The 16,212-nt window shown below is 39.7% G+C and overlaps 1 protein-coding gene across 1 annotated transcript in view; it reads left to right on the forward strand.

Annotated features, from left to right (window-relative positions):
* Positions 1 to 3,007: 3,007 nt before the first annotated feature.
* NSMAF (neutral sphingomyelinase activation associated factor) overlaps positions 3,008 to 16,212 on the forward strand; it is a 39,406-nt gene continuing 26,201 nt past the window's right edge. The window contains exons 1-6 of the mRNA XM_066180879.1: positions 3,008 to 3,142; positions 12,766 to 12,855; positions 12,951 to 13,029; positions 13,121 to 13,188; positions 13,274 to 13,310; positions 16,095 to 16,145. Of these exons, the coding sequence (XP_066036976.1) occupies positions 3,090 to 3,142; positions 12,766 to 12,855; positions 12,951 to 13,029; positions 13,121 to 13,188; positions 13,274 to 13,310; positions 16,095 to 16,145 (378 nt within the window). The 5' untranslated portion in view covers positions 3,008 to 3,089. The remainder of the gene's footprint in view (positions 3,143 to 12,765; positions 12,856 to 12,950; positions 13,030 to 13,120; positions 13,189 to 13,273; positions 13,311 to 16,094; positions 16,146 to 16,212) is intronic.

The raw sequence follows: 16,212 nt of genomic DNA on the forward strand, positions 1-16,212 counted from the left end.
TAAGGGGACATAACTGAAGGGTAACATAAAAGAATATGAATAAAAGAATGAAATTACAAAGCCTACAGTACAAAATGAGTGACAGGTAAAAAGTAGAATAAAATGCAACAAGAAAATGTGCTGGAAATTTATTAGGAGTGCCCAGATACTTAGTTAAGTTTATCTTACCATAAAGTTTGAAAAAGGAATTAGCTAAAAACTATGTAAATTTTATGTAATCAAGTTAATAGGGCCTAACGAAATTTATTTAATAAAATAGCAAAAACAATCTCTGAATTGCTAGAAGACTATATAGGTTTGAAGAGGCAAGAAAAAGATAAAATGCATCTAAGAAAAGCTGGTCTAAAGCAATCCAGATTTATTTTGATATCAAGGAATAATCTAGAATAAATTTCATGATTAAGAAGTTACCATAAGGTTGTCAGGAACAGATGCTCTCACACTAACCTAATGGCCTTTTTTACAATCAATTTCACTGATTCAGTAGAAAAAGAGAAACAGTAAGTATCATAGATCTTGAGTTTATAATCATTTAGACACTGTCTCATGACAGTTTCATTAAAACAAAAAGCAAAAGAAACATAATTTTCATGAAAGCACCAAGCAATTGGCATGCTGCTCACAAAAATCAAACTTGGAGAGAACCTGCTATGAGAACCTGTAAGGATCTGTTGTCATTTCAGTTCTATTCAGTATTTCCATTAGTGATTTGGAAGATGCAGCAGAATAGAGATACACTAAAAAACCTGGTTCTCATCAATGCAAGAGCTAGAAGACAGTATCAAACTATTTTCTTAACTAGAATAAATGTCTAAAGTTAGCAAGATGAAATCATCACAGCTAAGGCAAAACATTATACCTGAGAAGTATGTACATATATAGGAGAAAAAGTGGAGAACTAGATGGCATTATGTTAGAATCAGTTCTGAGCAGACACTTCTGTCACAATAAGACAAGCAAATTCTTACTGGGATGTGTTTATGAATGTTCCTCTCATGCGTAACACCTAGGGCATAACTACTGCACTCTAGTTGGTGTTGATGCCTTATCTCTTAAGATAAAGGCAAAAGTCATACTGGAAAGAAGGCAGAGTAAAGCAGGAAGAAAAAATCATTTATGAGTGTAGTCTATAAGAAAAATGAAAAAACATTTAGTCTATGATATACATATCCTCACATATAAAGAATTATATGAATAAGTATATATTTATACACAAATTTATTAAAACATACGTGAGGCACATAAATACCGTTCACCTTCAACTACTGCATCCAGATCTGGGGTCCTCAACACAGGAAGGATATCAACCTGCTGAAGCAAGTTCAGGGAGGAGGCCACCAAGATTATTAGAGGAATGGAGCACCTCTGCTCTGAGGGAAGGCTGAGAGAATTGGGATTCTTCACCCTGGAAAAGAGAAGGCTACAAGGGTGACCTAATTGTGTCTTTTCAGCACCCGAATGGAGCCTCTACAAGATGGAGAGAGACTATTTACAAGAGCATGAAGTGACAAGGACAAGGGGTAATGGCCTCAAACTAAGAGAGAGAAAGTTTAGATTAGATGTTAAGAAGAAATTCTTTGCTGTGATGATGGTGATGCACTGGAACAGGTTGCCCAGAGAAGTGGCGGATACCCCAACCCTGGAAGTGTTTGAGGCCAGACTGGATGGGGCCCTGAGCCATCTGGTCTAGTGGAAGGTGTCCATGCCCATGGCAGGGGGGTTGGAACTCGATGATTTTAAAGGTCCCTTTCAACCCAAGCTTTTCCACGATTCTGTGATTCCATGATTTCCACTGGAAGGATGACAAGGAATGAAGCAAAGAAAAATCAGGTTGGCTATTGGACAAATATATATCCACTGATGCTGTTAGAAGTTTGTACAAGCTACATGCAAATGTTGCAGATTTTCTTCAAACAGGTGCTTTTACAAATTGATTAGAGAAATAGTTCATGCAGAGGATAGAAGTGGTTTTCAAACTGTGATCAGTTGCCTCCTTAGATTCTGTGAAGTGCTCCTAAAGAGGACCCTGAAGAACAATTAGCCAAAGTAAACCTGCCTTCTGTAAATACAGCAGTTCTCACAGTTATGTCCACAAATTGAAAATATTTGAGTAACACGGATCAACATATATCTGAATCCACCTCAGTGCAGAGAGTACATCAGACAATCTCTCGAGGTCTAGAAGCCTGTGACGCTTTTAATTCCTATGTGAAAAACCATATCCTCTCCATGAATCCATTATTCTAACTCATAAATATGCAAAACGCAGCATTTCTTCTACTGCACAAGAGATCGTGTCTGTAAACGCATCATAAATGGTTCAGATACAGTGGCAGTTCTATGAATTGAAGGTTTTTTTATACAAACTAAGATATTTTACTTAACTCCTCTTTCCATAGAGGTCTTTCAATGATAGGTCTTGAACAAACGGCATGAAGCTGAGTCAGGGGAGGTTCAGGTTGAATATGAGGAAAAGGTTTTCCAGCCGGGGGGTTTTTGGGCACTGGAACAGGCTCCACAAGGAAGCGGTCACAGCCGCACGCCTGACAGAGTTCAAGAAGCGTTTGGACAACGCTCCCAGGCACAGGTTGTGACTCTTGAGAATGCCCTGTGCAGGGCAGGCACTTGAATAATCCTGATGGATCCCTTCCAAGTCCGCGTATTCTGTGATTCCAGGCTTTGAGCACACCTCCTGCCCGGACAGCTTCTGTCACACGCATTACGAGCACAATGATCTCACTGCAGTGGCACTACATTTAAAACTTTTGTTTTAATCCACGTAACGAAGCTGTTTCGCAATGTAATACAGAGCGAGCTTCCCTCCGTGCGCGCCGCGGAGGCCCCGAAGGGCCGCAGAGACACCGCAGCCCGGGCGAGGGCGCAGAACCCTCCGTGCCGGCTGACTCCATTTCCCCGGCCTTTTCCCGGGCCACCTTCCCCCGCCTCTCCGGCGGTACAAACGGGGCGGGCCGGGCTCTCCAGCCCGGCTGCGGCCGCGGCCGGCCCGCTCTCCCCGCCTCCCCGAGGCGCGGCCTGGCCCGGTCCGGCCTGCTGTGGCGGCGGCACCGGCGGCACGAGCGGGCGGCTCCATGGCTTTCATCCGCAGGCGGCGGCTGGAGCGGGAGCTGTACTCCAAGGAGAGGTGAGCGGCGCTGCCCCGCCGGCCCCGGCCGCCCCCGCTCGGTCCCGGCCCCGGGAAGGGCCCGGCGGAGCTGCGGGGCCTCCGGAGAGGCCGCGGCGCAGCGCCGGGAGGAGAGCCCGGGCGCTGTGCTGCCCTCGCTGTTGGTACCGATGAGATCTGATGGTTCCCCTGAGTTAAGGCCGAAAAGGGTGGGGAAAGGACCTGGGAAAACAGGAATGCTACTTGCCTTGCATGAAGTGCATGAAAGATAGCGTCTTGTAGATTTCTGTATATTAGTTTGTTCTCAGTTGTGCTTGTGGCATGTGCTTCACTGTAGTTTGTTGGGATTTTTTTTCCTTTTTTTGTTCTCTGATCACTATAGTCAGTGTACTGTCGCTGTACTTAAATTACAGACTCTGTGTTGTCTCTTCAAAGTGTTAAATTCAATTAGCCCGTTCCTGCTTGCTGACGGTAATCTTGGTTTTGTTTCTGAGCGTACAACAAAGGCTTATCACGCGTGCTTGAGTGTATCCTGAATTTACTCTCTTATTTTTAGGTAGTGTCCCACTTTCTTTTGCCTGGCTTAGCTGTATCTGTCTTGTCAAAAAGTTTCCAAATCTTTTGCAAACTTGATATATTTCCACGTAGGAAATCCCTGTGAGAGCAGTAGGTGGACATGGGTCACACAGCCGTGTGTGACACCACCTTTCCCTGGGGGGATCAGGGATCCCCAGTTGTCTCCTGCTGCAGGAGCCAAGGAAACAGCGGGCTGGTCCTGTGCAAATTCCTGCCGCAGGTCTCTGCTGCTTACACTGCACTGTTTGTTGTTGATGAGAAAACCACGTGATGAAGAGCTGGACTCACTCTGTCCGTATAAATTCTGATTCATAGCTGTACAGCCCATGAAGCTACCACATCCACATCCTCTGAAGTGGAATTTTTTTTTTTTTTTTTTTTTGGGAGTACAGATGTGTTCTGAATCAAGTTTTGTCTTCTTGTGTATCTTGATGCTTTGGGGGCTGCTGTGTTCTCAGTTGTGTGTAAGGGGCTGCAGGGAGAAAGGACAAGCTACCTATGTAGAAGGAAAAGAGAAATATTTTTAATTGTAAAGTAAAGCCTTTTAATTGTAGAAAAAGCGACTACAATGACTGTGTCAGCTATGTTATGGATTTAATGTAAATAGTCTCTTTTTTCTTTTTTTTTTTTTTTGAAAGCTGAGAAAAAAGGCCTGAAATCAGACTTGTCCCAAAGAACCCAAGTGGGATTTAAATCTCTTCTAAAAAGCCCTGAGAACAAACTCAGCATATCAGTGTCAGCATTACCGATCTACAATTGAGCTTTTTTTCTTTGCTCATACTTGAAAGCACATCAGGGTCTTATTATTTGAGCTTGTAATTTGAGCACTTCATGAAAGATCAGTCTCGTTCTCATTTGTACTGGCAGCTTTTCCTGTATCTGCAAACACATTTCTCTTGTTTCTTCCCCTTGCCTACAATTGATATTGGTATAAAATCCGAGTAAATTTGTATGTTTTCTACCCTCTATCGGGTCCCTCCCTCTCTCACTTTTCCTGTGCTTTTCTCGATTAGGAAATCTTAAAATCATCTAAGTGATTTTAAATATTTTGAGCTTAGAAATATCAGATCAGAAACACTGTATTTTTGTTGCCTGTTGTCCTTATAGTTCTACCTTAAAACAGCAAAAAACCAGCTTGCTATGGCTTAATTAAAGGGACCGGTTCTGACAATTTTTTAACTACGTGTTGGCTACCTGTTAGAAACACCAACTTCTGCTTGAAAGCTTTGCTTGATCTTTGAATCCTCGGTGGTGTAGATGTTTCCCGGTGAAATGACCAGGACTTCTTGAAATTTTATGGCAACTGCATTTGATGTGTGTTTTGGTTTGTGGTTTGTTATTTTGGGGGTTTTTGTTACTTGTACATTGCTTTCTACTAAGCTTTAAGCTCTAAAAGTTCCAGTTAAGAGTACTGTGAAACTTGGTAAGTAACAAGTTAATCTTCTTATGCAGTTGCTTTGGAGGGAAGGAAGATCAGATTAGTTCTAAGTGATCTGAAAAATAAAATATTTCATCTTAACTAATTAGTCCACTTTAATATCTAGTTACATAAACCTTCTTTTCTGACTATATGCCGTTTTCTAGTAGAAAATGCTGACGTGTCCTGTGTGCAGGGCAGTTTATTTAATCCCTTAAACACTCCTCCTTCATGAACAGCAATCCCTTTTTACAAACTACTTTACTTACAAAACGTCAGATGAGATGATGTGGTGTTTGGCTCAGGTCGTTGCTTTATAAATTGATTTCTCACTTCTGCTGGCAGTGTGCCCAAATGCGGGCAAGTGTAAACACTTGATGAGGGGGGGGCTCTGTGTACAGTGCTGCCGGTTTGTCTTGCACCCTGCTTGGCTTCGTGTGTGAGGGGTTCATCTCTTCTGCTGGAAACATCACTCACATGGAGCAACCTACTGGCAGCATGTAGGTGCTGCAGATGGATCTTTGGTGTGATGGTTGCTTGGGCATTGGATTTATATATTTTTTTTAATGAGTAGCCTTATTTTATTCTCCTGAGACAAAATATGCATGATAAAAGCTTTTATCCAAACATCAGCAAATGAGTCCTACAGCAGGCCTATAGATAATTTGTTCTTATTGGGAAGAGGTTTAGTTTTAGAGTTGGTTTTGCATTGCTGTGTGCTTCAGCTAGATTGGGCTGTTGCCCTGCTTTTTCATCCCTGACAATTTCCTTCTGTTATCAGGATTGTACTTCCAGTTTCAGGTCAAGTGATTGTGCAAGGTGTGTTGGATCAGCCACTTGAAACCCTTGTGTCCAAGTAGATTTCCAGCATGTGCTTTTCTGATGAAAGGATGGAGATAGTAAGACTTCAGTCACAGATTATGAATTTAAAGCAGGATCAGTGGCTACCTTTCCTGGGTGTATAAACAGGATTTTGCCAAGGCACTGGTCCCTGCATAGTCATTCCTGTGTCCGGTTTGAATAAGTCCAGTGGTTCAGCTGGCAGGTGAAATTGTTATATAAAATAAACTGTGGACTTGTTTTATTTTCCTTTTCCCTCCCCTCCAAATGTTGTTGGATGTCTGAGTCTTTTTTCAAACTGAAGTATAGAGGGACATGCACTTCAAGCAAAGTAACAGTAAAAGTCTCAAATAAACTAAACCTGATGGAACACACTTTTGTTTGGAGGATATTTTGTAGCATTTTGGCAGGATTTATAAACCCCAGGTTGTAGTTTGTAAAGGGTGATTGGCTTCTTGGCTGTATACTCAGAACAATGCTAGGAATGTTTGGGTGCCTTTGGGTTCCCAAACCTTGTGTACTGGGAATGACATCATATGAGCTGAAGGTCTGCAAGTGTCTTCTTTAGTGCCGAGTTTTCTTATGTGTCCTGGGTGTGTTCTTGACTCATATTCCTCAGACCTTTTCTGAGTGGCAATTATATGGTAGCTCTTCGAAAAAGGAAGTGAGTTCTGTTTTTCTTGGCAAGATGGTTACTTTTTTTTCTTTTTTCTACCTGGAGCTGCTTCTCAAAGGAATACTGATTCCCTTCATAAGAAAATACCTTCCAACTGACTGGCATATGAATTTTTCAGTTATTCTTAATATAATCTTTCTGGGACTATACGAAGACAGGAATTTGAAATAGGTCTTCAAGCAAAATTATATTGGCATGCTTTAATTTACCTCTCCCCTTAAGTGTAGGTGCTTACATTTTAAGCTCAGACAGCTCCTCATAGACTGTTAAAAGATTAACTCTTTACTCCACCGGGTTCCGTGTACTTTTAACACTGTGTGGGGATTGAAGATGTTCCTACACAAAAGCTCTTAAAGCCTTCATTAAAGTTACCTGGGGGGATGTAGAGATGTGTGTGCCTACACTATACTGATCATCCATTGCTGCATCTCATACTCCCCCAGCTTATACCGTCAGACAGACAGGCACAACTATGGCTGAACATCTTTCCATTTTGGATCTTGGAAACTCCTTGTGTTATTTAAGTTGGTGGTGTTGGTTTTTCCAGCTGTGAGTTGTTATACTATATCTAGCATGTTCTTTCTTCTCTCTCCAAGCTGCTGCTGTTAATTTTTGAATGCAGGACTTGCATTAAACCTGAGATGTAACAGTATTAGTGCTTTTCCACCCCCCCCTAAATAAAGCTCAAGGCTTTGGCATAGTGGCAGAGGTGGCTACGATGTATTTTACCCTGGAAAGTGGATCTGGCTCTTTCCCAGCATCTCTTGACACCTGTTTCCCAGCATCTCTTGACAGCAGAGCTGCTGCGTGGGTTTGCTGCATTCCAAAAGGTAAAGTCTTCTTGTTCCTGGCCACCTTGTTCTCGTTCCTGACCCCTTCACATGGTACTGTTCTGATATTCCATGTACCCTTCCATGTGCAAAACTATCCTGGAAAACTCCACAGCTCTGAATAGAAGCTTGCATTATAACATGTCTGCTAATATGTTAACTTTGAAAGTCAAAATTGGCTGGTCTCCCCAACTGGAAGTAGTTTTTGAGGCATTACAAGTGTGTGGGACTGGCAAAGTTACTGAAGCTGTCTTTTTTTTTTTTTCCTTCAAGTTCCATTTTTCAAATATTACATGTAATTAGAAAATACAGTCATCTAGGAATTTCTCTAAAGGTTTGCTGTTGGCCATTGGGGTTAATGATTGGGCTGTTAAGAGGCTATAGTACCAGGCTTTGTACATCTTGCAAATTCTTAAGCCTTATAGATACTTCCATGGGGTTTGAACTTTTTGAAAATCTTGTCTAATTTGTTTCTTTGTCATTTTCAGAATAATATATTGGGGTTTCTTTTTGGATAGCCTAGTATGTCAAGTTCATTATATGAGAAAAAATATGACCAGTGATCCCTGAAGACATGCCTGTGGTTTACTAACTTCATCAGTGTGTTGCAAACCATTAAATAGCATTGTGACCACAACATTCCTGGGTATAGACCTGTCTTTATTAGGATGCAAGCATAAAAATATCCTGTAATAAGCTTTAAGGTGTGAGTTTTATTGCTGGATTTCAAAGGATTTTGTGTCAACAGATATTTCCGAGCTATAGCATTACCTTTCTCTAAGTAGATTTTTAATAAACTCATTAATGATTTATACTTGGGAAGTCTCAAGTAACAACTGGGCTATAATTTTGAAAATGGATCAAAATTAACCACTTACTGGTAATATGAAAGATGTCTCAAACTTGATCCTTTTCTGTTTGCCTGAAAAATAACTTTGTGATATTTGTTTATTACTGTATTGCTGAATACAGAGTTTTAGAGCACCGAGCAAAGGTGTTTAATAGAAACTGAAGGATCTCCTACAAATATGTAGGAACCAGAACTGGGCTTTGTTTGTTGGTTTCTTATTTGGTTGGGTTTTTTTAGATGCTGATTCTTGCTGATAATTTAAACATGGAAAAAAATCAGAACATTTTCATTTTAGATACCAAAGCATTTTTGTACATTACCTAGTTAAAACTTATTATTTGCCTAAGTGCTTAGATGGAGAGGGTTTTATGTCTTGGGATCAGACTTGAAGGCAAGGAAGGATAGACTGGGGACAGATTTACTTATTGTTACTTGTCTTGATATTGATTTTTTTGATCCAGGCTGTTATTCCAGGTCAGTGTGATAAAGTCATAGGCTTACAAAATATGCTGTTAATTACACAGCACTGGGAACAGTACAGGTGCTCAGTGGCTGAAAACCAAAATATAATTTTCAACTCTTACAGGTTTAACCAGTGTTTTATACAGGATGTCTCTGCCTACTGTTACTTTCTGATTTTTTTTTTTTAAAGTCTTCCTGTCGTGTGCAGAATTAAATGACTATTTAAAATCTGTGCTAAACATGGATACAAATTCTTGTGGTAGGACCACATGGCAGTTGATAGTATATAAATTTGGTATGCCAGTCATTTTGGTATCACAAGTATCTTTAGAATACCTCCTTTAGCTCTTTGGAAGGCAGTCAGCCCAAAGCCCAGCTGCTTAGTTGCACCTTGAAGATCTCCACTGCTGTAATTTTGTAGCTATTATGATTGATGTCCTATTTTTTTCAGGCCTTCACAACACTGTTTGTCTACTTATGCGACATGCCAAAGGCTGATCTGTACCCTTGCTGTCTGTAGATACTTGTTAAATCTCCTGGGAAGCCTGAAGTATCATCATGTGCAGTGATGGTTCTCAAGAGGGACCCTGTTGATACAGGAACCATCAGTGGCTCTGTTTATTTGTGTGAAAGATATTTCTTCTGTGAAGATAAAAGGCTCTGACGGTACTCTAGCAACATGTGATGAAGCTTGACTTTTCTTTGACAACTTTATGGATCATTAACACAGGCAAATGAAATATAAATGCTTGAGCAGTAAAGACTGGGATGAGTTGAGAAATTCCAGAAGGTTATTCCAGAGTTCACGCATCGTAATCTTCAGAGTTCATTATTGACAGTAACTTGAACTGGTCTAGATTTGTTAGTGAGATGCAAGTCTGAAAATTTTGCTTATCGTATCGTCTGAATTTTAAAAGGGGCAGATTTTGTGACCTAGTCTTGGGACAAGCAGTAAGTTTGCCCCAGTTGCAGTGGGTGCTTGAGAGAAGTAGAGACCTGTGATTGCATTTGTGGAGACTTGGTATCTGGACTCTGTCTGCCTGCAGAAGTGACTCGTTGCAGCCTGAAAATAAAGGAAAATGCAATTAGAGTAAATGAACTTGCAAGTACAGTAGCAACAAGCATAGAAATGATAGGAAGAGGCTTCAGAACTACGTGGAAGGCTCTGTGGAGAGCGGGAGGGGAAGATAAATACGAAAAATGCATTTAGCTTCTATGATGGACAATGTTTGAGGAAAAATGCTTAAACAGCTTCCAGCACAGTGATAAGACCCATTTTCCAGGGTGAAAAGCTGAGGTCAGTGAGCAGAAGATCATTGCACAGGAGGTTGCTGGTCTCCAGCAAGAAGCTCTACTGTGATACTGTCCCTGTGAGCCTGGAGAATGAGTACTCTTGTGGAAGAGACACAGAGAGAATAGCAAAAGGATAAACTGGATGCTGCTAGCAAACATGGTACTTAAAAAGAAGTGAACCTACAGTTTCCCCCCAGTACCTATTTAACCTGGATGAAGAGTTTATCTTGAGGTTTTTTTGCATATCTTTGCTTTTTCTATTTTTTTTCATCATGAAGTCGTCTGGTTCAGCAGCAGTAACTTATGCCAGGGAAAGATTACCTCAAATTCTTGCCCACAGCTTCTGGTTTTGGGAAGATGAATTGATTTATAAAGTAACAAGTACAAAGATACAATAATTTCTTAGAGGTAGTTATAATGAAAAATTTCAAAGAGGGCTCTCTTGGTCTATTTTGAGCATATTATAGTTACTATGAATAACAGTCAATGTTTTGATATTAAAAACATGGCTTGTCTTGAGTACATGAGGCATGCCTGCATTTACCAAAAACTTTAAAAATCTAGTAAATACCAGTGCTGTCAACAGGTGAATTTGGAAAGAAAATTAAAATATGAGGAGTTTGTTAAAAGGATAGCTGGAGACAAAGGTAAGAGCCCAAGAATGAAGAATTCCAGAAATTAATTCTATTGAACAGGCAATAGACTTATAGTTTTCTTGGAACAAAAATAATTGTGGGACCATAAATGCCATTTCTCTGAAGCTCATGTTCCCTATGTCAATAGTGGCTGTTTCCTGATGAAAGAGAATAGATTTTTTTCAAACAAATCTGTTTGTTCTTGACTTCTTTTTTTATTACTTAAATAATAGTAATTGGCTTTTGGATAATAAATGGAATGTATATGCCTATACATACTAGCAAGAAGAGCATTTTACTGGTGAGTTGCTCTTTATACATCCTAACATAGCTTTATTAAAAAGCTTTAAATATGTGATAGAGCTTGGAAGATGTGAGTTTGCAAAGTCAGAAATTTTAAGTTTGTCCTGAATGAATTCAATTGAATGATATGTTGAAAAATGGGGTATAATGGTAACTGCATGGAAGCTGCTATGTTTCATAATCCTGACTATAATTCCATGTGGCACAGAATAACCCTTGGGTCACTTGGGGTCAACTGTCCTGGCTGTGTCCCCTCCCAACTCCTTGCGCTCCTGCAGCCTCCTTGCTGGTGGGGTAGGGTGAGAAGCAGAAGTGTCCTTGACTCTGTTTAAGCACACTCAGTGCTTAAATCTTCGAATTATCAACAGTTTTCAGCACAAATCTGAAACAAAGCCCCATAGTAGATACTGCAAAGAAACAAGCCAAAACCAGCACAATGGGATCATAAAAAAACTGTTTTCAGGAGAGAAAATTAAAGATAAGGCCGTTTTGAAAAAGCAGCAGAGCAGTAGGACAAGGTATCTTGGAAACACAAGTAGTTTTGAGTATATAGTCCCACTGTTACTTGTAGTTGCAGTAAAACCTTTATTGTTATGTTCTGTTTAAGATAACAACCACAACACAATTTTTAAGTGCACGAGATGTATTTTCAATAACACTGTTTTTTCCATTGTGAAATATGCTTTTTTAATGAACAGGCTGTTCAATTCACTCAGTTTATTTTGTGAACTCTTGACGTATTTACTGCTGTTTGAATATTGCTCTGGGGACACTTGGTATTTATTAGTGTTTTCACAGGCATTTCTAGTGGAGCACATCATGAGCAAAGTACAAAAAGCTCAAAATGTGGGTGTAAATGAATACTAAGTTCTTGTGCAGATCAGATCAGTGCTGCACACAAACAAGTTGTACTTCCAGCTAAAGTTGTTTTTGCTTCTCCTGCTGTGCCAGTATCCACTGGCATTCTCTGCAGCTGAAACACTCAGTGACCGAGTGTTCACCCTGGTCGAAAGTTGTTGAGTTTTGGTCACTTGCAGCAATTTTAGTTGGTAGAGAAAGCATTTTCATGCGCTCCCTAATCTGGCCTATTTGCATTTACTTGGTACCAGCACTGGCATTACTATGATCCTGGAATTAAATACTTTCAAAGGCTTCAGTTTCCTATTTTTGTTCCTATTGTTGTTGTTGAGGTTTGTTGTTAATCACATTAGTCCATGAAGAGGATTCCTGGGGGTTGAACAGAGGAGCAGAGGAAGTACAAAATGTGGTTTGTGAGGAAGGTAATGCTTCCTCAGAGGGCATCCATAGAGTAACTCAGTTGTGTTGTAAAATCTGGGCCAGTGTTTTCACTTAACATTTTAGACCAATGTAATTTGGCTTGGCTTCAAAACAATCCAATTCCATCCATTCTAAATGATTAGTTCCTGCCCTTCCTTTTTGTGTCATTGCATATTTTGCCTGGCATACTTTGATCAGGGCTAGAGCAGAATGCCTGACTATGTTAGAATTGTTTCCACGTAAGGCATCAGAATCAAATATCTAACCTTATATATGTTGGAAGAGTATCAATTGATCTTCTCCACCGGGGCACAAATTTTCCATATAGGTTGTTATTTAAAAAAGCTTAATTAATTCATTGTTGGGGTGTGTGCTGCGGTAAAGAGACCAGTGAAAACTTTCCAAACACCCAATATGTTTTAAGAGCACTAACTGTTACAGTATTTTCTCTTAGAATAAAAGAATTTTTTATTATTGTTTGTAGGTTTTCACTGCTTCTTCTGAACCTGGAAGAATATTACTTTGAGCAGCACACAGCTAATCATATTATAAATAAAGATTGCAAAGATGAAAGGTACAAAACTTCTACATACCTTAATTTACTGGAGTCATTCTAGGCTCATGTATCTTGAATGCATGCACAACTTTTTTTTTTATTGTTCCTTTTAGAAAATTCAGAGGCTCCCTAAAAATCTGTTCAAAGTCTATTATTTTTGAACCAGATGACAATATCCAGCCCATTATCAAGGTAAGCAGTGCAAACTTAAATTTCTTGGTAACTAAGGATTCTCTTTAAAAAGCTTCTGAGAAAGACTGTGTATTTTTGTAACTTGCTGCAGATACCGTTGCGGGATTGCATTAGTATAAAAGCCCCAGAAGATAATGAAGCAAATTACCCTTTCACACGGTAGGTAAATTTGCGATACTGTATGTATTTAACTTCCTTTAAAGCCTAAATGCCCATAATTTCAAATATTTTATTTACATTTTAGGAATGCATCTGGAGGGATTTCTGTTGTGTGTAGCCAGGTAAGACCTGCATGTAATGGATTCTTGATGTATAAATGGATGAGGTTACGTAAATGAGCAAGCTTATGTTCCGTAATGGTATTTTTCCTCAAAGCTGTAGTCCAAGAGTGGGAAGTTCACTGAAAACAAAACTAATTAGTGTCAAAAACTTAGCTTTAGTGTGAAACTGTTGATGCTGGAAATTACAAACTCTTAATGACTTCATTAAGTCATTAATTCAATAAACAACTTTTTGCCCTGTACATTTTATAATGGAGCTTAGGGAAACCTTAGAATTGAATGAAAGAGGAGAACAGACTGTAATAAAACTTGGTTTTGGTCATCTTTACTTTGGTCTTGTTATTCTACTGTCATCATGTTGTGTGGTAATGGCAAAGCCATCTCGGTCCCTGTGGTTCAGCTTTGTGAAAACTCTGGACTGTGCTCTGTGTCCACCAAATAGTTTTCAGAAGTTGTCCTGAAATAATGTCTTCAAGTTTCAGTCAAGAGTTGTGATTGTTTATGTGTTCATTCTTAGAGTTAACCAAGGGGATACACTTTAAGTTCTGATGAATTGCAGTTGTTAGGTGTTTCAAAGCTGTAAAAGGGTTTTTTTTAAAAAAAAATCTCATGAGTTCCTTTCAGGATGGAACAGAGTTGAGGCAGGAAATAAAATTTTAAATATTCCTGTATATTTCTGAAATCTGTCTTTACCAATGCCCAAAACTGATAGCCTTGCTCAGTTACATGCTGCTGCAGTCAAAACCAAACCCAGGCATTTAATATTGTCTATACCAGAGAAGTCTGTGGTTTGTGTTGAAGTAATCAGTATATTTAATTTCATTTTGAAACTGCTTCTGTGTAAAATACTGAGTGTAATCTATTTCTTGAGTTGGCAGGTTTTCTCGTGTACTGAGTGATTTTAAAAAAAGTGTTTCTAACTGCTCCAGGCAATGCTTCCACCGTACATCATTACTGTATGTTCTAAGAAACATCTTGTAGGAAAGAGGAACTAAGTTTTAAGATGGCAAGTGTGGTTAGCACCCCCCACTCCTCCCATTTGTAGCTTGCCAGTCATTTTCCTATCTCTGAGGAAATGTTCTGAAATACTTGGGTGGCATCATAAATGCTGGTATTTTGTATAAAAGTCACATGGACTTCCAAATGTCAGGTAGTCACTAGTTGTAATTATGACAGATCACGATCTAATTAAAAATATTGGGTTTTAAGTAGAATTTTGGCCTTGTAGGAAACCACACATAGGGAATACTTGGAACACCTTAAACATCTTTGCCTTTTAGACTCAGAAAAAACTGTTATTACATACCTGGATAAGCTGCTTTTCCTTATTTAACAGATGACTTAGAACTAAATGCTTTCAAATATAGTAAATAGGAATAGTAATTTAAGATTATTTCAGTATTTTTTTCTTGAGATAAAATTGGGGGAAATCCTCCAAAATAGGAAGTTAATACAGTATGCTTAAGTTTTTGCTCAGCTTACAAGTGAAAAAACCCAAACCATTATGTCTACTTCTTATGTAGAGTACTCAGTATAGTAAACCTGCAGAAGAGTAATGAATGTGAAGCAGGTTTCTCATTCTGATTCTCCCATGGCCTGATTCAGGTCTGTCCGTGCTGATGGCAGATGAAAGACACTGTTTTTTAATGCAGCACTTAGAGAGGCATGCTGAGCTTATGGGCTTCTGAGCCTCCTGCTTGCTTTCTTCTAGCTGGATGTTTCTTGGAGCAGTCACGTGGTGAAGGTTGGCTCTGTTGTCAGCTGGTGGGAATGGGGAAGGCTGTATGGAGCAGCCAGAGGGATTCTGCATACAGAGAGCATCGTTCACATCCGTTCTTGCAATTTTAGTCCTTGCCCTTGGTTTGGGGCTGCTGCTGTGGAGCCTTGGAGTGTAGAACTGCAGGTGTGCCACCTGTAGGAAGGAAACTGAGGCACTGGGAAAGGACCTGTGATCAACCAAGTCTCTTGGGTTAGGAGTAGACCAGTCAGTTGTCACCCCAGGACAGCAGTGCAATGTGTTTTGTTTAGTTCAGAAGCAGTCTTGAGCTTAAGCCTGAGATTTGGCTAATTTGAGCCTTCTCTACTAACAGCAAAACCACAACTTATCTCTGGCTTGTCACCTTTGAGATGGTGGGTAATAAGGCACAGCATGCAAATTAGTGTGCTTGCCGTCAGGTCTTTTTATAGGAATTATGAGAATGTTCTGAAGAAGAAGAGTAGTTTTATGTGGGTTTTGGAGAGGAAAGATGTTCTCAGAGATGAGGCTAGCACCTGAGAAATAAAACTGTTCAAAAGCATGGTATTGGATGAGAGAGGAAATCGGGTGTTCGTTGCGGTTGGAGCTGGAAGCAAAACGTTTTGCAGCAGAAGAAAGGCATTCATTTGAGAAAGTTTGCACAGTGTATGTTGTGAGTTGCCAGTCTGGAGTAATTCCTGTTTGGGCAGAGCCTTGAGCCACTAAAAGACGGGGAGGATCTGCCCCACTGAATGTAGCTGTGTGTATTTGCTTTAGTATTGCAACTCCTTGAAGGTCATATGATTAGGATAAATGGCCACTAATCAACTGTGTAAGTAAGCCTCTGAACTAAATTACACTCTTGCCCTCCTTGCAGTTAGCTCATATAAAAGCTCATTGTTTTTCTGCAGTTCATCTGGGGTAGTTAAAGCAGGATATTACAACCCAGTGTTTTTCTTGCCTAAACAGTGTTCTTAGCTTTGTATTTACCAGTACTTCTGATTAATTTTATTACTTTTTAAAGTGTGAATCTGTAATGTCTTTTTCAGGTTTTTCTCATTAAAGAAAGAAATGTTATTGCACCCTATAAAACAGTAAGAGTAAGTATGTATTTTTTCACAGCTCTTAGCAAACTTTGTAAGGATTTATGTTCTTAATTCTGAATGA

The sequence above is a fragment of the Chamaea fasciata genome, unplaced genomic scaffold (assembly GCF_029207755.1).
Source record: "Chamaea fasciata isolate MVZ Bird 193981 ecotype frontalis unplaced genomic scaffold, bChaFas1.0.hap1 SCAF_1, whole genome shotgun sequence".
NCBI classification, from domain to species: domain Eukaryota; kingdom Metazoa; phylum Chordata; class Aves; order Passeriformes; family Sylviidae; genus Chamaea; species Chamaea fasciata.